The 24,472-nt window shown below is 36.8% G+C and overlaps 1 protein-coding gene across 1 annotated transcript; it reads right to left on the bottom strand.

Annotated features, from left to right (window-relative positions):
- Positions 1-461: 461 nt before the first annotated feature.
- On the bottom strand, positions 462-24,116 carry LOC130421070 (macrophage mannose receptor 1-like). Its single transcript, XM_056748738.1, has 6 exons — positions 24,077-24,116; positions 23,804-23,842; positions 20,183-20,533; positions 19,221-19,571; positions 19,038-19,121; positions 462-1,146 (listed from the first exon to the last, which is right to left on the bottom strand). The coding sequence occupies exons 1-6, from the start codon at positions 24,081-24,083 to the stop codon at positions 782-784; spliced, it is 1,197 nt and encodes a 398-aa protein (XP_056604716.1). The 5' UTR covers positions 24,084-24,116; the 3' UTR covers positions 462-781.
- Between the last annotated feature and the right edge of the window lie 356 nt (positions 24,117-24,472).

The raw sequence follows: 24,472 nt of genomic DNA, 5'->3' as shown, positions 1-24,472 counted from the left end.
AGCAGCTTCAACCTATAATAACATCAATTTATTATTAAACCCAAAAAGAAAAGTGAAAAGTTAAAGCTACCAACACATTCTAACTGCCTGTTTAAATGTCATCAAAGTCATCTTATTGTTCATCAGTGTTTCTCTACAACCTTCACTGACAGCTTCTCTCTCATCCCACAGACAATATACAACACACACAAGACATCACATTTCACTTGATTTCTTTACATTTGTATTAATAATGTTAAATAAAGTGATATAATATTGCATCATGACAGATGATCATAGGTAATATCATCACATTACTTTTCAACGTTTCATTACTGTGGGTCAACTGGCTAACTGATCTCTAGCAACAACGAAGGATTAGCCTTTCAGTTAGCCAGTGACAATTCTGATTTGACTATATAAATCCTGTGGACACATACTATATAAAGTGTGGACACTCCTAGTAATAATTATCTTAAAAATCAACATTTACCTCTGATACAACTGCAAAATATTCAAAAACCACACAAGACACTGAACAAAAGACCCAAAATATAATTTTGCTTACATATACATTTCATGACATTTCAGCACAAGATCACAAATTTAACGATTGTGTCAGAATTCTTCAGAAACCACAGAACATTGTAAATAAATGTAGTTTATGAATATGTATCAAACAAGTTTGAGATGAAACAGTTGTATTTAATATTACCCCATCACCAAGAAACAAATTAAAACTAATAGAAAAAAGCAACAAACTGTGTATGACGGGTAGTGAAACACACAGATGATTGAATGATCAATCATATCTGCTGCAGATGAAGTTGAGTTGTTTAGATTCAGGAAGACTGATCCAGAGATGACGTCCTCCAGATTGAACCGCTCCAGATCTCACTTCACGCTCACAGTCGTCCACTAATGTTTCATTCCCTGGAGCCCAATTCTGATAACACACAATCTCTCCATTCACCCAGAACCAGATGCCCACAGAGCAGGAGTGACGTAACCCCAGCCACACGCTATCAGTCGAGGCCTCAAGAGCCACTTCTGCTGCCCAGAGCTGAATCTTCTCTGAATCAACTGAAACCAGATCCACATGATTCTCTCTGCAGTATCTCACAGCTTCAGTCCAGCTCAGATTCTCTTCGATCAATATCAGCTTCTCTGAACACACAACACAACACAAACTCTACATGAGAACACTCAAATACAAACATGCAACACATCCGGTCCTACAAGAACAGTGAACAAATGTAATATGTGTATCATAGACTTTAAAAAGATGGACAGCGTGATGTGACTCTGACGCTTTCACAGAATTAAATAGATATATTCACAAACATCTCCATCAGTCAGATACACAGACATCAAGAATCAGTGTATGAACCTCATCAAAAGAAATCCAAAGCAATGCATGCTGGGTATAACATCATAGTACAAAACTCATTCATGACTGATCTGTTTATCTGAATAAGTCTGATGATTGTCACCACTGTGATGTTTATGTGATGACTGTTGATGTCTGAGTGTGTCAGTGACAGATGTTTGGTTTTATAACACAGCATTCTTACATTTAAATGGGTCATAAAACATCAACATGTAACTTAGACATATTTCTCATCTTTATTACAGTATCTCAAACAAATAATTTACTCCTGCTGATTTTGAAATCATTTCTCTCTTTTTGTTAACGCTAACCCATTCTTATTGAAACAGGATTGTAAGCATTTAAATTGCAGGCACTTAATTGAATTCAACAGTCAAGAGCTAAACTAAAGCAAACATTAATGGTCGCTTGATGAAGTAAAGAATCATTGACTGCGGTCTGTTGAATTCTTAGAAAACAATGCACACCCAGAGGTGATGATGCCTTAGTGTTTGCATACATTTTTGAATAATTCATACCCCATTATTCAGATGTTTTATCTCCAGACAATAGTAAGGTGTTTGTCCTGGAATGTGCTGATTTCTGATAGGATGTTAATTTAGGTATATTTTACTATCAGGATTACAAATGAAGAGTCAGTAAAAGTTACTTAAAATTGGAGAATTTCTCATTAAAGTTACAGATGTTTAGCTTTTATACGTCAGCTCCTTTGAAATGAACTCTGGTCACACTAATGGTGTCATTTTCTGAGTGAATTTTTTTTTTGAAGGGTCGTACCTAACTAAAGTGCACCTAACTGTCTGCTTCAAAGGGCCCTTCAGAATGAAGCATTTTAATAAGGGTACAACTGATGCACACTTTGGGCCCCCATTACTGGAAAAAAAATGATTCTTGAGTGTTAGAAAATATTACCCACGCAAATCAGTTACATTTTACTCACGTATATTAGATAGCAAAGTGAACTATATGCAACCTTACTGAATCTACAAAATAAAATTAAGTATACACATTTGCATTCAATAGAGTAGATTTTATTCTATGTTTTTAAGTAAAGAGGACCTACATTTATCAGATATGAGTCATAACACACAAAAAAAAGATAAAGTCTACCTAATATTTCTCAATATGAATTACTGGAAAATGGAGTAATATTAGTTTATATAACTGTCAACAGTTCATCTGCTTATTATGAATGATAAATATTAAATAATTAAACACTAAATATGACTTATACAGAGAAGCTTGAATTGACCTACAAATGGTCAGAAACAGGAGATCACATCAATTGCTTTTATTGACCAAATAACAAATGTCTACAAAACCCCTTTGTGACAATGAACACAATATTCATTGGATGTCATCGTCATTGTGATCAGTGTTCACTGTAGTTGAGCTCTTGATTCTTACACTTTACAAAGTTACTTCTGTTTGATCAATCACAGCTGCGTTTCATGCGCCACACTTCTGTGAAAATAACATTAAGAGTTTGCTGTAGAAATATAATACATTATATAGGTTAATGCATTTTTAATATTAAAGTGCTTTATTAAAGAGTTTATGGTTTTGAGAAAGAAAATAAAGTTACCACGACATGTGACAAGTAGAATGTTGTAGTTGCATGCTGGTAGTCATGAATGAGTTTTGTACTATGAATGCATTATAGCGTGAAGCTTTCTTTTGGTACCGGTTCCTGATTGCATCGCTGCCGGCGCCTAGTTTGTATCCTCTGACACTTGCTTCACCTCACATTTGTTCTTGGTCTTAATATTAGTGTATTTTACTATCGTTACCAAATTATTTATAACTTTATATTCTAAACCTATATTAATTGAAGCGTAATGCCGCTAGCATATTAGCGTGTTAGCTTGCCTTCTGTTCACATTGTGGAATATCATCTCCCCCTATTTGTCTTGTGTGCTAACTGTTTCTCTTTTTAGCCGTATATACTAAGACTCATCAAGCAACCTTGGGAAGTTAGGATTGCACTTCATACCCGGTGAGTTATGGCTTCTATTCCTATTGTTGTTACTTGCACCTCATGTCATATGTTTAGTTTAGCCTTCTCTGTCAGCGGCGAGGGTTTTACATGTGATAAATGCAGGGAAGTAGTTAGGCTGACGGTGAAGATCTTACAATTAGAGTCTCGCATCCAATCTTTATTTGAGGATAGTAAGAGTGTTAGGACTGTAGAAAACACTTCGGATGCGAGCAATGTGAGAGCACACAGCTCGGTTCCGGTTGAAAATCCCCTACAGCTGGGAAACTCTGTGACGGTGAGACGGCATAGTCGCAAGACAAAACATCACTCAACCGTTCCAATTAATGTCTCTAACAGGTTTGCCCCGCTCAGTGACACACCGACTGAGAAACCTGCTGAAAGTGCCCTAGTGATCGGTGATTCTATTGTCCGGATCGTTAACAGAGACACCAGCCACCATAGTCAAATGTTTACCGGGAGCCAGAGCGCCTGACATCAACTCAAATTTAAATGTGCTGGCTAAGGCCAATCGTAAATTCAGTAAGATTGTTATTCACGTCGGCACAAATGTCGTAGACTCCGTCAATCGGAGATCACTAAAGATCTCGTATGGCTCTCAGCGGAGGCAGTCGTATTCTCCCACTCCCCGTCCTTGCCCATATTTTCCCTGCTTTGTCTCTTGTCTTGTCTCGTTTCATCTACTGAGAGACTCTCTTTGCACTGCACTCCAAACTTGGAAAATTATGGATGTGATCAACTGGTCTCTCAACGGAATTGACACCATTTTCTCAAGGAGAAAACTGGGTTCACATATTGGAATACGGTTTCTCAACTAAACAAATCACAATCTTATCTCTTCGGCTCCCCTGCTCCAGAAACGGGCTTGGACCAAGCAACTGGAAAATTAACCCTGTGAGAGCATTGCAGTGAGACGCTCTTGTGTTCCTCCCCCACACAAAGACTCAGAACTATCACATACACACACAGACTTATCCCTTCCACTTCTCAATATACTTTGAACTGCCAGCCTGCAAGCGGGTCTGTGAGCGGCGCCGTAATGGCACTGGGCCAGATGGCTGCTTGTCGGAGCTGGATTATTTTACCCTGTTGCAAGTCTTGTCTATGGTGTATTATGTGTATCTGTTTTTCTCTCCACTTCCCTCATGTTTGCTGTATTTTTCTTCTTAAATCCATTACGTTACACTGTACTTGTTATATGTGTAATGACAATAAATTGAATCCAATCCAATAATATTAAAGAGGTGTGAGCTCGCAAGCACGATGTCAGACACTGTAATATTCTCTGGCCCCCTTACTGCTTACCGTGGTGATGAGATTTATAGCAGATTATCATCACTAAATGGCTGGTTGTCTGAGTGGTGCCTGCAGAATAATATAGATTTTATAAATAACTGGAAGAGTTTTGAGGGCAGACCTGACCTGTTGAAACGAGATGGTCTACATCCCTCCTGGGATGGGGTTTCCTTCCTCTCTAGAAATTTGGCACACAGTCTTAATAATGCTAAAGGCTGACTACCTGGGGCCCAGATCAGGAAGGAGACAGAATGGCTTAACCAACTGTCTGCTTGCAGTCTCGCGTTACACAATACACAAAATCTACAACATGTAATAATCCCTTTTTACAAACAACATAAAATAGAGACTGTGTCTGTCCCCCGGATTAGCAAACATAAGATATTGCGTAAACCTCTTGAAAGTAATTTAATAAACGTTAAACAAATCAAACATGAACAAAATACAGATAATCAACTGTTACGACTCGGATTGCTTAATATTAGATCTCTCTCAAATAAAGCACTTTTTGTTAACGATATGATAACCGATCATAAAATAGACATGCTCTGTTTGACAGAAACATGGCTAAAGCCAGATGATTTTATTACTCTAAATGAATCCGTTCCCCAAGATTATTACTATAAACACGAGCCTCGTCTAAAAGGTAGAGGGGGAGGTGTCTCTGCACTTTACAATAATACTTTATCATCTCTCAGAAGTCTCATTTTAAATACAAATCTTTTGAAGTCATGGTACTTCACGTATCGACAACTAATACTAAGGACAAAACATTTTTAAAATTTATTTTAGCTATTGTGGGGGGCACGGTGGCTTAGTGGTTAGCACGTTCGCCTCACACCTCCAAAGTTGGGGGTTCGATTCCCGCTTCCGACTTGTGTGTGTGGAGTTTGCATGTTCTCCCCGTGCCTCGGGGGTTTCCTCCGGGTACTCCGGTTTCCTCCCCTGGTCCATAGACATGCATGGTAGGTTGATTGGCATCTCTGGAAAAATTGTCCGTAGGGTCTGAGTGAGTGAGTGAGTGAGTGCGTGAGTGAATGAGTGAGTGTGTGTGCCCTGCGATGGGTTGGCACCCCATCCAGGGTGTATCCTGCCTTGATGCCCGATGACTCCTGAGATAGGCACAGGCTCCCCGTGACCCGAGGCAGTTCGGATAAAGCGGCAGAAAATGGATGGATGGATTTTAGCTATTGTATATGTAACCGGAACGAACCACACCTGCACTAGGCGGGCTTCGAACCGGGTCGGTTCGGCATAGGAGTCGGGCGCTCTAGCGAGGAGGCTAAAGACCGCAGTCTCTAGCGTCTGTCGCTAGAGAGTCCTTGAGGCAGAGGAGTGAGGTTTACATACTGCACAGCTCTACACTAGCTTGCCTCCGTTACATTCACCCCTCTAAACCTCACTCCCAATCCGGGTCACGGAACCACTGTAACCGGAACGAACCACACCTGCACTAGGCGGGCTTCGAACCGGGTCGGTTCGGCATGGGAGTCGGGCGCTCTAGCGAGGAGGCTAAAGACCGCAGTCTCTAGCGTCTGTCGCTAGAGAGTCCTTGAGGCAGAGGAGTGAGGTTTACATACTGCACAGCTCTACACTAGCTTGCCTCCGTTACATATATATGCCTCCAGGGCACCACACAGATTTTATTAAAGATTTTGGTGGGTTCTTATCAGAACTAGTACTGGACGCAGATAGAGTCCTTGTCGTCGGTGACTTAATATCCATGTAGACAATGATACAGATGCCTTGGGACTGGCTTTCAAAGACACTCTTAACTCCATGGGCGTTAGTCAACATGTGTCAGGACCCACTCACCTTCGTAATCATACTTTAGATTTAATACTTTCTTATGGTATAAATGTGGACGATGTTAAAATCGTTCAGCAGAGTGAAGACATTTCGGATCATTATCTGATATTATATTTGCTTCACTGGCCGACGGCTGCAAATCAAACTCCTTGTTACAAATATGGTAGAAGTATTACTTCAACTACCAAAGATGCGTTCCTCGATAATCTGCCTGAAGTGTCTCAAATATCTAGCATGAGTAAAAACGATGACGATCTCGACATTATAATTGAAAATTTTAACTCTACCTTCTCTGAAACATTAGACACAGTTGCTCCTCTGCGCTACAAAAAAAGATAAAAAATGGCAGCATACAACAACATGCATGCTAGACCACAAAACTACTGAAAGAAATGCTCCCAGAAATTATAGATCCTCTTCTCAGTATTATTAACTCATCTCTGACAATAGGACATGTGCCTAAAGCATTTAAGGTGGCTGTTATAAGGCCTCTTTTAAAAAAAACAAACTCGACCCTAAAGAACTAGGGAATTACAGGACTATATCAAATTTCCTCTTTTTATCTAAAGTTCTGGAAAAAGTAGTTTCAACTCAATTATGCTCCTTCCTCCAAAGGAATGACATTAATGATGAATTCCAGTCTGGATTTTGAGCATGTCACAGTACAGAGACTGCTTTGATCAGAGTTACAAATGATCTGCTTTTAGCGTCTGACCGTGGCTGTATTTCATTATTGGTGCTGCTAGACCTCAGTGCTGCATTTGACACCATTGACCACAGCATACTTCTACATAGACTCGAAAATTACGTCGGCATTAACGGAATTAGCATTGAAATGGTTTAAGTCTTATTTATCCGACCCTTTTCAATTCGTAGAAATAAACAATGAGGTGTCCAGCAAATCGCAAGTCCAGTACGGTGTACCACAGGGCTCAGTCTTGGGGCCTCTGCTCTTCACATTATACATGCTGCCTCTAGGAGATATAATAAAGCGACACGGAATTAGCTTTCACTGTTATGCTGATGATACTCAACTTTATATTTCCTCGAAGCCTCATGAAACGCAGCAGTTCCATCGAATAAAGGATTGCATTGTCGATTTAACAAACTGGATGAGTAACAATTTTTTACTACTGAACTCGGACAAAACAGAAGTGTTACTTACTGGACCGAAAACCGCAATACGTAAAAACCAAGAATACTGCTTAACTATTGAAGGATGCTCCATAAAATCCTCGTCATCAGCTAAGAATCTTGGCGTTGTATTCGACAGTACTCTGTCATTTGAGAACCATGTCGCCAACACCTGTAAAATTGCATTTTTCCATTTTAAGAATATATCTAAACTACGTCATATGCTGTCACTGTCAAATGCAGAGAAATTAATTCCTGCATTCATGACATCAAGACTAGATTACTGTAATGCACTTTTAGGTGGTTGCCCTGCAGGCCTATTACAAAAACTGCAACTGGTTCAAAACGCGGCAGCTCAAGTTCTTACACATACAAAATGTATGAGCATATAAGCCCGGTTCTGTCAACCTTGCACTGGTTACCTATAAAGCATCGCATTAACTTTAAGATCTTGCTTATTACCTATAAAGCCCTACATGGTCTAGCGCCGCAGTATTTGAATGAACTTCTATTGTATTACAGTCCTCCACGTGCATTACGCTCTCAGGCGTCCTGTCAGTTGGTAATATCTAGAATTTCAAAATAAAGTGCAGGTGTCTTTAAAATATCTTCTTTTGTTTCTGCAGAAGAAAGTCATTAAGGTTTGACTTGACAGGAGGGTGAGTGAATGATGGCAGAATTTTCATGCAAAATCATACACAAACATTTGACACATACATTACACCTTCAGAAGGCCAACACACTCAGCCATGGAGAGTGTTTTAACTAGGGATGCACGAAAAGGAAAATTCTTGGCTGTAAGCTGAAAACCGAAACACCGAAAGAAATTAATGCCAATTATTAGTACCCTTGCATTTATGGCTATTACTGTGTACTAACTTTACTAAAATCAAGGCATTGCAATTGCAAATATTAAAGTTTCAATTACAAATTATGCAAATATGTATTTAGCACATTGCAACAATGCATAGTATAAAATAAAATTCAACTAAGATGTTTAAATTGACCCCACTCATGTGTATATTAAATAATAATGTACAGGGTACTGGCCTGCTGAAAAGTTGTACAATTAAATGTTCTCTCATGAAAACAAAGTGCATTTAGGTCAAGTGCATTTTAAATTTTTCTCTGTAGGACTACTACAAGAAAGTCTATTCAGAACAAGTGCAACGGCTTAAGATACAACAATATTTTCTCTGTAGGCCTTCAACATAATTGGGTCTCCCATAGCCCATATGTTAACTGTAGAACTTTAACAACAACAAATGCACCAAGAATTGCAGATGTGCAAAGTTGATAATAAGTAGCGTAAGAATAGAATAACCAACTTATTCTGTCGTCTGAAGCGCTATGATGTTCAGGAACGGAATTTGCAGAAAAACGTGTTTAAAGTTAAGTAACTTAACTTAAGTTATGAAAATAAAAGCCCAACAGTCCAGTATCAGAAGTAAAAAACACTTTACATTGGTAAGAGACTTACTCTATTAACAATTTAGTAAAAAAAACATTTCCTAGTGTTGAAGTCTATAAAAATACTGTACAAAACCTTTGGAATAAAACGAAAGTAAGGAAAATGGTGCAGCGCACATTTAAAGAACGAGAGCTCTGCCATCATCACTACATGAGGAAACATTACGGACATCAACTAATAAGCAGTGAAGCTTTTAAGTTTTACGTTGTTTATCCTGTGCATAGTGTCTGGACTTTTGATCATCTCTCGTATATTTTGCGATCGCGGTCCGACTCGCGTGAGCAGTGGAGCGGGTATAACTCCTGGTGCTGCAGACGGGGAGCTCTGTCATCTCACGAAAACATTGTATAAAACAACTTTGCATGCCATAGTTTACACAGGACTGGCGGGAAATGTGCATTAATACTTCTTCATTCTTCATGTTATGTGCTTTACTTTGATAAACGCGACATCCGACCGGTTTTCCCAAATCGCATCACTTGTCTAGTCAGTCAAATGACAACGAAACGCAGATCGCTGCACGACCATATCACGCTGAAGGGAAACGGGTGATTACAAATTGCCCTCATTGTAATCTGACAGAATGACGGCATCACTGGGAAAAAGAAATCTGTCAATGACAAAGAATTTTTGGGATTACGCGACCTCTGGTTCACACACGTAAAGGAATATTGGTCGCACTCTAGAGCCCTGAGGGTGCATGCAGTTTAGGAGACGCTTTAGTGCTGCGATTAAAGGAATAACGTCCGCTACAGATTCATCAAAGGAGCTGTATCTGTTTGTGTCATCACAACATTTCGGCCGTATTGTTTCGGTGATAAAAGTCTTTCGGCCGAAAACCGAAAATGCGCTTTTGGGCCATTTTCGGTGGCCGAATATTCGGTGCATCCCTAGTTTTAACATACTGCCCTACGGTGTTACATGGTGGGTGCTCAGGAGCCGACAAAAAAGCTCTACAGATGGTCATAAACACTGCACAGAACCTCACTGGTCGCCCTCGCCCCTCACTAAAGGACATTGCAAACACTCTGTACCTCCAGAGCAATATACATTGATAAGAACTCTTCTCATCCCGGTCATAAAGTGTTTTCCCTCCTACCCTCAGCAAGGCTATACAGGTCAATCAAAACACTATTCATTCATGTTAATCCTTATGGACCGGGCAATCATTTTTTTACTTCGAACCTGAACTTTAATGTCTTAACTGCATCAATCATGTTCCTACATGGATTGTGATGAGCTTATGTGTCTTATGTGTATGTGGTTATCATATTGTAGTTCCTCTGTGTCGTATTGTAACACCTCTGTGTGTGTTCTCTGAAATTATATTCCTATGCAATGACTGATGATAATTGATTGATTGACCAAAGGTAGTTTACTTGATGTAAGATGAGAGGAGTTTTACATACAGTAAACTCACTCTTTGCGTTTTAAATCATGATTGTATTCCTTATTTGTACACATTTTCAGTTTCTGTATTTTACCAATAAAAAGGCAACGTTAATATTTCTCAGCGCTGTTCCTGAAGGCACACCAAACACTACAAAACATTTCCAACACTTCATCACCGCATCTTAATAAATCCGTCACCTTTTCAAGACATAAAGCAACCATTTGAGGGAGATATCAAAAACGTGAGTGTTGTTGTGCCTACAGAACCGGGTTTGGAAACACTGGACTACATGACAAGACTGAGACAATGTTTCTTGTTTGTTTTTAGGACATTACACATTCACACGACAGTTAAAAACAACGTGTAACATTGACAATATGTTTCTTGTGCTGCTACGCTAGGCCTATAAAACAGCGTTTCACATCAGTTTAAAGTCCCTATTAATTATAATCCCCATTAATGAGCTGGTCAGCATCAGATGATTTGAGGAGACATGTAGAAGAAACAGAACAAACGTGAAGCAGCGTTAAGAAAACCATAGAACAGTACATTTAACATGCAAGTTCAAATCAGGCTATGACTAGTTTAAACGTATCTATTATCAATTATCAGCAATTAGTGATCACCTTTAACACACTAAAGTTCACAAAGTAACACCTGGAACACTTATATACACAAATACATGTATTTATGCACTTACTACAAATAGTGTGTACACTGTTCTACAATCCACAAAATATGTAAACAGAACTTTTCAAATAGTATTTCGCTATGCATAAATTATTTAAAAACAACCTGCTTTTTTTAATTACCAAATTTGTCCACACGTACGTTTATCCAGACGTTTGTCAAACGCATAAAAAAACCTTTCAAAGCTTCGTCCGCGCGATTTCGTTTGTTCTCACGTCAGTTTGCTTAGCGAGTAGCCAAATTTGCACACATTACACCTCATAACGATCGACACGACTGATTGCTTTGTTTGCAATGCAGATGCACAAATCACACCTCATAAGTAGACGTGCATTTTTAATTATATTCTAACATTCGCGGTCGCAACGTCGCCGCTAGTTGACGTTCCTACCATGACGTCGCCGTGACATGCATCCAGTCTATGGTCTTCGTTCCCTATCAAATCCATTCTAAACTCCACGCGGACTGACGGCGACGAGAGGGTAGGTATGGAACGCGAACGGGGACAATACTCTTAACATGAAACGCGTTAAATGTGGACGTTTCAACGTGACAATTTTGAACGTGACTTTTTGTTCCGTGTAAACGCGAACGTTTCTTTCGACTTAACACGAAGTTTTTGGGCGTGTTATTTGAAGACACGATCGTTTGTATCGCCATAACGCGATCTTTTTGGCCGTGTTTTGTTTAAACGAACGTTTTTGTCGCGTCAACAGGTCATTTTTGAGCGTGTTAATTTTGACTCTTATTTTGAAACGTGACATACTAATCTTTCTGTTTTAGTTGAACTGCTGACAATTTGAGGTCAATAAATAAATTCAAATCACTAATTTTATATCGCTGTTATTTAATTGCTTCTTTTGTGCCATACACATATTTATATTCTATCCTGTGTTGTATGGTGTATAACTTATATATTTACGTTTTTATATACAACTTAAAGCTCCAGTATGTAATAATTTTGTAATAAAATTTCAGAAAATAACTTGCACAGTGTGATATATTTCCTCCAGTTGTGTACTTACAATATTTCAAAAGTCTCTAAAGATTTTTTATTTCAGAGAAATTCCGATTCCAAATAACTGGCCGTCCCGGAAAAGAAATGTCGCCTCTCAGTGACGCAATGTCCGCTCTGTACTTTGTTCCGGTGTAGACCAGAATATCACATGGTCAAATGCGGAAGTGGTTGTTATGGATCACGATTACTCTTTGGCGAGTATTGAAGTGCCAGTAAAACGGAAGCGTCCATATTTGGATACACGCAGACTGTGTGACAAATGGAGGAATAAAACCAGGATAAATATCGGCCAGGCGTTTTCGAGATGGAGACAATCTTGGACTTGACAGAGACTCTGCTCTCGCTAGTGTATTGATATACAGGTAATACAAAAACAAATAAATTACCTCATCCGTGATCATGATTCGTTTATCCAATTTAGATACATCGCTATGGCGAAAACGCATTTAAAACGACATCTCCCATCGTCACCTGCTTCATAGCGTCATCAAGCTTCGCCTTTGTTATTGTTGGAAATGCGCCCTCTTGTGGTCAAATACCAAGGTTACATACTGCAGCTTTAAAGGTCCCTGCACACACATATTACAGCCTATAACATCACTTATGTCTTGTATACGTTTTAATACCGAATTTATAGAAGATATTTATCAAATAAAATGTATTTGTTGAAAAGGGTTTAAACTATGTTTTTTATGCTTCATTGTAACCATTATGTCCAAAATGCACATATGTGGATAAGGGAGCAATTAAAGGCATGGTTAGAATACCAAAGGACATTAAAGAGACCTTTGTACTGACTCAAGCAGAGATGAACAGCCCTAAAAGGACAACCTTTCCAGGCATTAACTTAAAAACTTCCAGCTTCTTCAATCATGAACAGCACTTGCAGCAGTGGAGTCATTCAGGTTCCTGGGCACCACCATCTCTCAGGACCTGAAGTAGGACAATCACATTGGCTCTATTGCTAAAAAATCCCAGCAGGGGATGTACTTCTTACATCAGCTGAAGAAGTTCAACCTACCACAAACTCTGTTAAAACAGTTTTACTCAGCAGTCATAGAGTCTGTCCTCTGCACATCCATCACTGTCTGGTTTGACTCCGCCACAAAGTCAGACATCAGAAGACTACAGAGGACGGTTCTGACTGCTGAGAAGATCATTGGTGCGGCCCTGCCCAATGAACTGTATACATCAAGAGTGAGGAAAAGGGCTCAGAAAATCACCCTGGACCTCTCACATCCATGCCATCATCTCTTCACAATGCTGCCATCTGGTTGGCGCTACAGAGCACTGAGCACCAAAACAACCAGACACAAAAACTGCTTCTTCCCTCAGGCCATCTACCTCTTGAACAGTTCAATGGTTTATACCCACCGTGCATTCAATAACTCTGTGCAATAATACTTAAGTGCAATATTAGTTATATCCTCCAGATTATACACCATCTATTTTAATACAACTTTTTATGCAAATGATATTTAATTCTGCTGTACATAGCACATACCTTCTATAACAATAGTCGATTCTTAGTTTTTACTTGTATATTTACATTCACACATAGCTTTACTCTCTATGTCTATATCTTTTGTTTATTATATTGTATTTCTTATTTTTATACCCATAGGACCTTATATAAATCATCTGTGTACTGTATTCTATTGTGTTATGGTCTCTGTGTACTGTGGTTGCTGTTTCTGTGTACTGGATGCTCCTGTCACCAAAACAAATGCCTTGTATGTGCAAACATACATACTCGGCAATGAAGCTCTTTCTGATTCTGATATTAAAAAATAGGAATAAATAAAACAGTGTGTGGTTTTCATTGTCATCATTTCTTTTATGATATCATATGGAATATACACAGTGGTTGAAAGTTTACATACACCTTGCAAAATCCTAAAAACTTTTGAAATTATTTTTTTCAAATAACTGAACTTTTAAAGACTTGTTTTTATTTTAGTACTTCCCTGAACAAATTATTTCACATATATTCAACAAAACAGAATAAAAACTGAATATATAAAAAATCACACCGTTCAAAAGTTTACATATTGCTTATTCTTATAATACTGTTTGATGTACCTGGACAAACAATTATAGTTTTTGTGTTGTCTGAGTGTTGTCTAAGAGTTTTTTGTTTATGAACCATTTAACTTGTACACTGATCTTCAGAGAAATCCTCCAGGTCCTGCACATGTTCTTTGATGTTCAGTATCTTCTGCATGTCCGACCTCTGTCCTGCAGTAACTCTGATGTTGAGTTGATCTTTACACACTGACATATAATAGTTGTGTATGAGTGCTTGTTGTCAGTCTGTAAAGATGATTCTAACATTGTAAAGTCACAGCTGGACAAACATGCAGAAAGTGCTGAAAAATCCAAGACCAGGGAACAGTTTAATGGAACAGGACAACTTTAAACCCTTAAACAACTATCACAAAACCACACACACTGCCATTGTTTTCCCAGGTCTCACTGTACTGTATTAAGAATCAGGTTTATGACTTTTGACCAGCATACTGTATATCTCTTCATAGGCCTGTCTATATGTAATGTGCAGGGCAAATTTCAAAGTAAACGTATGGCAATATGACGCTGTATAATGCTTTGTAATATTAAAATCACCCTGTTTGATAAGAGGAAGCCAATCCAATGCAGTCCGTAAAGGTTCTTTGACAGTTTAAAAGTTAAAACCTGGATTCTCACACTCCGATCAACACACTCTTACAACTCCGATGAGATGACAACCCATGACATACGACTGACATCACAACCAACGTTTCACTCAGAACTTCTACGTTTGCTTACGAACATGCTGATGTACGATCTCATTCGCGAAGAAATGTTGCGTGTGACGTTTGCATAGGTATTTGATTACCTAACAGCGCATTATCTCTCATGCAAAAATGGTCATCTGATGTTTATATACGTATATAGCAACGTGCCATCGCATCACAAATGCAAATTTAATCTTAAACAGAGCAACGCTATTGGCTGGTGTACGGTCTGACGCAAACACACAAACTCAACATTCGTATTTACCCGTACAAATTGATCGTGTTGACACGTCCAAATTTAACGCGTTTTATGTTAAGAGTATTGTCCCCGTTCGCGTTCCATAAGAAACGTTCGCGTTTACACGCAATAAAAAGTCACGTTCAAAATTGTCACGTTGACGCGTTTCACGCGTTTCATGTTAAGAGTATTGTCCCTGTTCGCGTTCCATATGTTTGCGCGTAGAGTACGCGTCGATTTTTCACGCGTAGACTATGCGTACTCTACGCGCAAACAACGCGCACTCTACGCGCAAACAACGCGTTAAAATACGCACGTTTTTGGCCCTCCTGGCGTTCCATATCACTAAGCACGTGTGATACACACGTCGCCGACTCGTCGCCAAACTTGAAGTGTGATTTTTTTTGTAATCCTAATGATGCAGTTCTAGAAAACAAGTTTTTTTTGTGTGATATGCGGAACTGGATGAACTTAAAAATTCTAGCATCAAAGGAACACTAATATAAGCTGTACAACAATATTATAGTTATTCATTAAAGTTGGCAAAGTGATTATATTTGCCGCTAAACTTGTTGCAAAACCAACTGTTAGTTTATCTTGAAATATGATGATTTATTTAGAACATGAATTTAAGTTTAACAGATGATAAAAGCACCCTCTCAAAAATTAACCATGTTTTTATTAAAGTAATAGTATAGTACCATGGTTTTAGTACAGTAAGAGTTTGTAACAAAGTGATCTAATGTCTTTTAGTTAAATATATTTTTTAATTAAGTTTAGCCTAATCATAGTTATTAAACTGATATAGGTAGTTCCACTGTGAACTTATTACAAACTACTGTGGTAGATTCGGTCTATAATCATTTGATGTGTTATAATATAAAATTATTTCTGTTTAATCTTTAAATTTGCAGATGTCTACTTTAATCTTGTGATAGATGTTGAACCTAAAACCCAAAACCAAGTGTGAAAAGACAGTACTGTGTATAAACAACTGAGTTTCACTGATAAAGTTCAGTTTGTGCTGTTATGTTTCCAGAGTATACCTAACCGTATTGTGTTTTTGTACATGCTCCTGCTCGTGCATGTACTGTAAAGTATACTGTAATCACTAATCAGCATGTCTACCATGGTGCCACTTGTGTACAGACCTGTGCATGAAGACTTGCTTTTGTGTATTTATTTGTTAGGCCATCATATATAGGCTGTGTTGCAGAGTGATGCAGAAGGAAATTGAGCACTCTTCTTCTTTGGCCCAAGTAAGACTAGATAAAGTTTTTTACACAATGACCAGTGTTCCCCTTTCATGTGTTACAAACAGTTCTGTTATTTATTTCACTGCTTATTTATTCAGTAAAGTTGGGAGTAATTTAACTGAGGGATAGAAAAAATATTTAGAAAGATGCGATACAATCTTTTTGTACATTCTTAACAAGCAGATGTTCTAATATTTAACGGTCAATTTAAGACATAGTGACATGTAAATAAATAATGTTACTGACATACGTTATTTACATAAAGATTTCTTGCCAATTTTGCTAATTAAATGTTCTTAATTGACAGATCTTCAGTTTGGCCAGATCTTCAGACAGTACACAATAACGGCAATATTTATTAACATTTATATTATATATTGGTGGGCTATGTGTGTCCTGATGATTCACTTTCCATCAGGTTGTGACATGTTGAAACTAACTGGGCATCACTATATGTCCTGTCTCCTTATTTCAATTTGAAGAGGACGTTCTAATGCAAAATGTAAAATGACCTGAGCTTCACATCTTACTGTAAATGCTTATTCTACTATATTGTTTCATGCATTTTTATGACCCCGTTTCCTTGTGTACTGGAGGCTCAGGCTTTCACTGCTGTCACCAAAACAAGTTTCTTGTGTGTGTGTGTCAACATACTGGGAAATAAAGCTCTTTCTGCTTCTGATGAGTTTCTGGTACAGAATACACAGTGTATATAGTGTGTGTGTGTGTATGTATGCATCTATATGTTTATGTGTGGGTGGCCAACAGTGCTGCAAATATTTTGTTACAGATGTCAAGAGTTATCCATAGAACATATGTTTTTTTTCCTGCTCTACATAATGTAAAGCAGAGCTTTCCAAAATTCAGAGACACAACAATTCCCATTTCCTCTCCCCAACTAACAACAGCCATAAGTTTCATGGACCTCATGTGTGAATGTGTCTGTATATGTATAATCAGAAAAAAATAATATGCTATATCCACTATAATACTATTACACTTTAATATATCCACTGCTCGTCCTTTTCATTTTGTTGAAAGCCTGTAATTGGGGAGGCTCGGAAATTGGGTTCTGAGTACGGGCTTTACCAGTGTAAGTTAATGATCATCATACGGTCACATAAGTATGTATGCAAATTGTTTGTGTGGAGCATTTGTATGTCTGTCTTTTCATACACTGATTCCTCATGTGTCTGGAGATCTGTGTGATTCAGCAGCTTTAAACTTCTCAAAATCATTTATAATTTATGTGGCAGTACTAAAGCTATTAACATGAATAATTCGCTCAACTCCATCAAGCTCAGATATTCACAACTCAACAGCTACTCTATTTGCACTTTCATTTGACACGCTAAATATGGTTATGTAAAACATCTAAAAAGTCAGAGGTGAACGGTGACATAAAATGAATCTTGTGCTCATTTTCACAAATGGCTTTTCTAGACTTGTGTTATTTGGTCAATAAAATAAATTGATGTGATCTCCTGTTTCTGACCATTTTTAAGCCATTCAAGCTTCTCTGTATAAGTCATATCTAGTGTTTAATTATTTAATATTTATCATTCATAATAAGTAGATCAACTGTTGCCGGTTTTATAAACTAATAATACTCTTACAATACATTTTTTAATTCATATTGAGAAATATGAGGTAGACTTTAGGTACCTAATATCTTTTTTTCTTATTTGTTAGAATGATCTTGCTTGTTCTATAAACACCATGCACTGTGCTGTGTTTTATCTTTTCTGTTTTTCCTGTCTGCTCATGTAAACCCTGCTTTGGAACAATGCACATTGTGAAAACACTATATACATAAACTTGAATTGAATTGTAATATATTATAGTGTGTCATGACTCATATCTGATAAATTTAGGTAGTCTTTACTTAAAAACATAGAATAAAATCTACTCAACCTAATTAGATTCATTAAGTTTGCATATAGTTTACTTTGCTACCTAGTATATGTAAGTAAAATTGAACTGATTTTTATGGGTAATATTTACTGACACTCAAGAATCATTTCAGTGCATGATTCTTTGTGTGGTTACGGCGCCTCCTTATGGGCGCGGGCCAAAAAACAGTTGTTTGTTATTTAAGTATGTATTCATTCATTAGTTTGTATGTAATGTTTACTGTCTACGATAATTTATTCATTCAGTGAAGCTTCTCTTATTTAATTTTATAAATGCAGTGATGCATCACTAAACTCTACTCCTGGTGCGTTGTGGGTGATATTTACATTTATGCATTTGGCAGAAGCTTTTATCCAAAGTCACTTACATTTCTTTATCCTTAACATTTATACTTAGGTATGTGCAATCCCTGGGATCGAACCCACAACCTTGCGTTGTTAACACAATGCTCTTACCACTGAGCTACAGGAAAGCTGTGTAATATCAGCTGTTCATCTGCACATTGAAATTTCACTGGAAACGGTCAACCAGCGGCTACTTTGAGAATACTCATGTCAGCGTTCTATGATTTGGGACATACTAATTCTAATTGAAATTGATATATTCAATTTGAGATGACACACGTTGACATTAAACTATGAAATGTAATCAAATAACTCAATAAAAATAACCTCACCATCTGCCTCGTTCACATTCTCCTGTGTCCCATTATCAGCAGGAGTGGCTTCTGACATGGTGGAGTTAGAATCCTTATGGATTACTTATAAAACAAAACATTATAAAATTATAGAAACCCTGTGAATGAACTGAGATTTGAATAATGAAGAAATTTTGTCACTGTTAAACTTTTGTTACTCACCATCATGACACACAAAGGGCTGAGATTTACTGCAACCAGCATCATTCCACTGACTCTTCCATTCATCATTCTTTATGATCTCTGTACAGAAACCTGTAGGAGATGGTCCATAATTAGGTTCACTAGACCTCCAGTATCTGAAGGCGGAGTCAGTGTTATCTGACCACTCCCACGAGTCTCTGAACAGACCAATCCAGACAGATATCTGAGGATCATTAATGATGTTGTGGATCAGTTGATGGTCAGTCTGGTTCCTCACACTGGTCAGATCAGTATGATACTGTCTGCAGAAACTCTGAGCTTCTCTCCATGTTTTAGTAGAAGTGTAGATGATGTGACTCTTATTGTTCTCTGTTGAAAATAAAGCAGAGAGATTATTTGTCATTCTCTTAAAATGTTTTTATTGATGTTCAGAGAATAAACTGATCTCAGTGTTCCTCAAGTGTAGTTTGAGTGAATGTGTCAAAGATCATTATTTCTGTTTCTTAACTGTTTATGATGTTTATTATTGTTTTCTTATGATCATGTTCTGTGTCTTAACTGTTTATGATGTTTATTATTGTTTTCTTATGATCATGTTCTGTGTCTTAACTGTTTATGATGTTTATTATTGTTTTCTTATGATCATGTTCTGTGTCTTAACTGTTTATGATGTTTATTATTGTTTTCTAATGATCATGTTCTGTGTCTTAACTGTTTATGATGTTTATTATTGTTTTCTTATGATCATGTTCTGTGTCTTAACTGTTTATGATGTTTATTATTGTTTTCTTATGATCATGTTCTGTTTCTTAACTGTTTATGATGTTTATTATTGTTTTCTTATGATCATGTTCTGTGTATTAACTGTTTATGATGTTTATTATTGTTTTCTTATGATCATGTTCTGTGTCTTAACTGTGATTTTTATTATTGTTGTCTTATGATCATGTTTTGTGAAGTGAAGGTTTGCGGTCACTCACCATTGTAACAGATGAACTGTGACGTCTCATTACAGTCCTGCTGACGCCATTTTGCCTTTCTCATAACAGCACAATTATTTGTGACAGATGATGGTTTAGTTTTCCATTTCATATAGTTCACAGGATCACCCAGAGACCACTTCCATTTATAAACATCTGTATTCTTCAGTCCAATCCAGAAGTTCTGATTGTTCTTCACAGTGTTCTTCAGCTCGTTCATGTCATTGATGTTGTTGACTGTGGCCAGATCTGTGTAGTTCTCTCTGCAGTATTTCTGAGCTTCAGTCCAGTTCTTCTCAATGTTTATATAGTGATAGCGGCGCTGAGAGCATTCAGATGATGAACAGAGAGCTGTCCACACACACAGCAAGAAAACAAACAGAAACCATTCAATCAATGATAAAAACTGTTGATACATCAATGTTAACGGCATTGAATCAATATCACTTTTGCAGCCACATATGATGTTGTAAAATGTTGATAATTTCATTATTGTGATTGTGATCAGTGTTTACTTTTTTTCTTTGGGACCTTGACTCGGATTAAACCAATCAGTATTTTTCTATATATTTTTATTCTGTGTAGTGTTATTTATATGCACCGTGGGTCTGAGAGTAACATATTTTCAATCCTCTATATGTATGTACTGTACATGTGGTAGAATAGACAATAAGGCAGACTTTGACTACTTTTTTTAGTGTAAAGAAAGAATTGGTTTCTTGATGAGAAACAAGTTTTTGATGAGCGTCAAGTTAAGTGAAATAATGTAAGCTGTTATTGTTTAACTATATTCATACTGACTGTATTCCTTAAAAATGTATTTCTGAACCCGAGGCCTCCTCCTACAGTTTATTATTGAAAGGCCTAAATGAAAATAAGCCTTTCAGGATCGGCCGTTTCCATGTCTTTTAACATTAGGAAAGCCAAAACTTTTTAGAAACAAAGTCAAAAGAAAGTAAATGTTTGTGTATTTGAAAGGGATATATAAAGACTACATGATTATTATGTTTGACTGGCCCTACTAACATTTTAAACATCTACCTCTGACCCAGCAGACCTTCATCCTCTGATGTAAATGAATTATCATTCATAGTGTAGTCTACTGAAAAGCATTACACAAGTTTTTCCAAAATGATGACCAATGTAGTATTTTCTAGAATGAAAAGAGGCTCCATTAATATGATACATCAGCGACTGTTCCCTTACCTAACCCTCAGTTTTTATTATTATTGGAGTCAGTTTTCAGAAAACCAAATAAAGGTCGAGTTTTTAATGAACATACAGAGAAGGAACAAAAAAGAGTTTTTTTAAAGCCATCAAAATGAGCAATGTGATTAAATACGTATACATCAAACAATTTGGGACCATGGACACGTTAAAATAACAAGTCTACACTTTATGTAACAAAGATAGCCATGAATACAATTTTAAATATTATAGTATAAAAACACTGCATCTATTAATTACTAAATTAAATTAGAAATGTATAGGGTTTATAGTTTTGTAAACATATAACTTAAATAATTAAATTTTATGAATTTTATTCCGCACTTTATACACTGATGTAGATTTAAGTCTTCTGTGAAAAAACCTCTGATTTATAATGTTTTTTTTTTGTTTTTTTTATACATGCATTGCTGTATAATTAGTTTTTGTTGTTGATTGTCACCATTATTGATATTACTTCACAGATTCTTGATGTTTGTGTGTTTAAATGTTTGAGAACTTTTGTTTCCTTCAACAATAATTGTGTACCGCTGCACATGGTCAAAAGACACACTAAAGCTCAGCAAAACTTCTTTAGTATAATGTTTCTGCTCTTTAACATTTACCAATATCCTCATTTGGCTTATTTTTACTTTGCTTTTATTGTAATAAATACAGCCATAAAGCACAATATTACAATTGGAGAAAGACTTGAACTACTAGACATCAAGGATCAAGACCCAAACTGAAGGAAACACTAAACACTATCAGTGTGACTTCTCATTGTTGATGTTTCCTTCAGTGATTGGGAAATCCCTGGCGGGACACATATAGACTCAAGGGATGTTACAATTCACTGTGAGTTGGTTGAAAATGTATTATAATGTGTATCGATTCAAATCGGTTGAAGTGTGAACTGAATCACAATAATTTTTTTGAACAGCAGGTGTCGCCATGTTCACTGCAAACCTAAACGTGGATATGCTGATATTTCATAAATGAAAAATAATCCAAGAAAAGCACAGACAGTATTAGTTTGTTTATATTAAAGAGACTTTTTATAATTTTGTTTTAAAATATCAGTTTAGCTTTGTTATTTAAAATAAAACATCATTTTATTATATAAAGAAATGTGAAGCATTTAAGAAATAATGCAACTGAAGTTATTAGTTTATAATTTGTTTCAACTCATTTTGTAAAATTAAATCGCCAGTAAATCATGTATAAATCACATCGTGAGATCAGAATCGTGAATTGCATCATGAACTGAGTAAATTGTTACATCCCTAATAGACACCCATCAGTGTTCATTTAACACTGTCCAATTTGCTGTGTAGTATCACACAACATACTTATGCGAGGAGGGGTGGGTATGTATTTCAAAGAGAAAATACTTCACCCTTAAAATGCACAGGACTCGTGGGCGGTTTTATGGAAAGCTAGGAGGGTCAAAAACACGCCAATTTTAACACATGCGAAAGTGACGTCTGATGTCACGCGTCGAGAACATGTTGTTTGGCGTGTAGAGTAGATGTAGTCTACGAGCTTTGCTGCTCGTAGGGGTTAAAGATGCCGTCTGTCTGCCTACCAAATTGGAGTCTTTACCAACGCAGGTTCAAAACTTGCTCGTCACAGAGCCTAATCTACCTTTAATAAAAGTTGTTATAGAAAACCTCTAGCCACAGTATTAAGCCTTGTCCATAGATATAAGTTTATAATTTGTTAACTTTATTAATCACTACATTTATTCATGATGAATAATTTATAGTATTTGTTGGTAATATTAGGTTTCATCCCACCCCGGACCTCACAAATTTTCAAACCTTGGCTACGGCATCAGTCTGTGTATGAGTATTTTGTTTTACGCGTTCTTGATAAGAAAATCAAGCATATATAGGTTAGGCTGTTCCACCTGTTAACAATAAAGCAGACAACAAAGAAAATGCGCTGCTCTCTGCACAATTCCCTGTAAAAACAGTGGGATTGTACAAGAATATGTTGTTCACCTATCACTAATCCGCTCCAGAAGCATAGGGGTAGTGACTCCGTACCAAAGTAAAGCTTTAGCTCCGATCGAAGGGGGTTCAAATCCACCTATTGCTATTCTTCTTTTCCCGTTACTAATCAGAGTGGAAAGGCGTTTGTTTTCAGCACAAATAAAGAAAATGTTTCCAAAGTGGAAATAAAACACCACACAGGTAATAAATAACACATTGTTTATCTGGAAGGTTAGAGAGGGCTTTAACTATCCCAATAATGTGGCATTCATTTAATAAATATGATAATATATACTCAAAATGTTGTTATTGCATACTGTTTTAATAACTACAATACTGAAGTGCAAATATATGCTATAAATTCATATATACAGTAGGCCATTATAAAACAAACATAAAAGCAGAAACTCAAACTCACCGATGACAAGAAGACTGAAATATAGAGTCTGAGCCATTTCTGAGGAAGAAACACAGTTTTGTTAAGCATCATTTATTCTTTCACAAAATATCAAATGATGAACATCTGTTACGTGTCTGTCTGTCGTGTTTGTAAATGTCACTGAAGTTAAAAGTGCATCTCTTCTTTATAAAGTTTTATTAGAAGTTATTTTCAGATGAATTCAAAATGTTTATAAAACAGAATGATGAAAAGAATGATTTTAATATGAATGAGAATGTAAATAGTTCTTACTTTTCATCTCTTGTGTGTTTCTCTGGTGTATCTGCTGCTGTTTGTCTCTGTGTGTGTTTATATGTCATTATATTATATCTTCAACACATCACATCATTTGTTTATTTCTCTAGAAGACTCATTTTCATATTTCATTTCCTCCTCTATTTGTGTTTCTCTTCAGAAAGTCTTATTTCCATATTTCTGGTGTCAGTTTTTATGTTTGCATATTGTGTATCAGTCTGTGTGAGAAAAATAAAGTGTAGTTTCTGCTGTGAACTCATGTTTTCTTTTAATAAACAGAAATAAAAGTACAGGTTTGGTGCAGCTCATCAGGACAATAAAGCTTGAGTAAAGGAGACAGATCCAGTGAAGCTTGTGTAGTTATTTTATTCTTATTTAGTCACTAGCAATCTT

The sequence above is a fragment of the Triplophysa dalaica genome, chromosome 5, assembly GCF_015846415.1.
Source record: "Triplophysa dalaica isolate WHDGS20190420 chromosome 5, ASM1584641v1, whole genome shotgun sequence".
Taxonomy (NCBI): Eukaryota; Metazoa; Chordata; class Actinopteri; order Cypriniformes; family Nemacheilidae; genus Triplophysa; species Triplophysa dalaica.
This window is presented reverse-complemented; position numbering and strand designations above follow the sequence as displayed.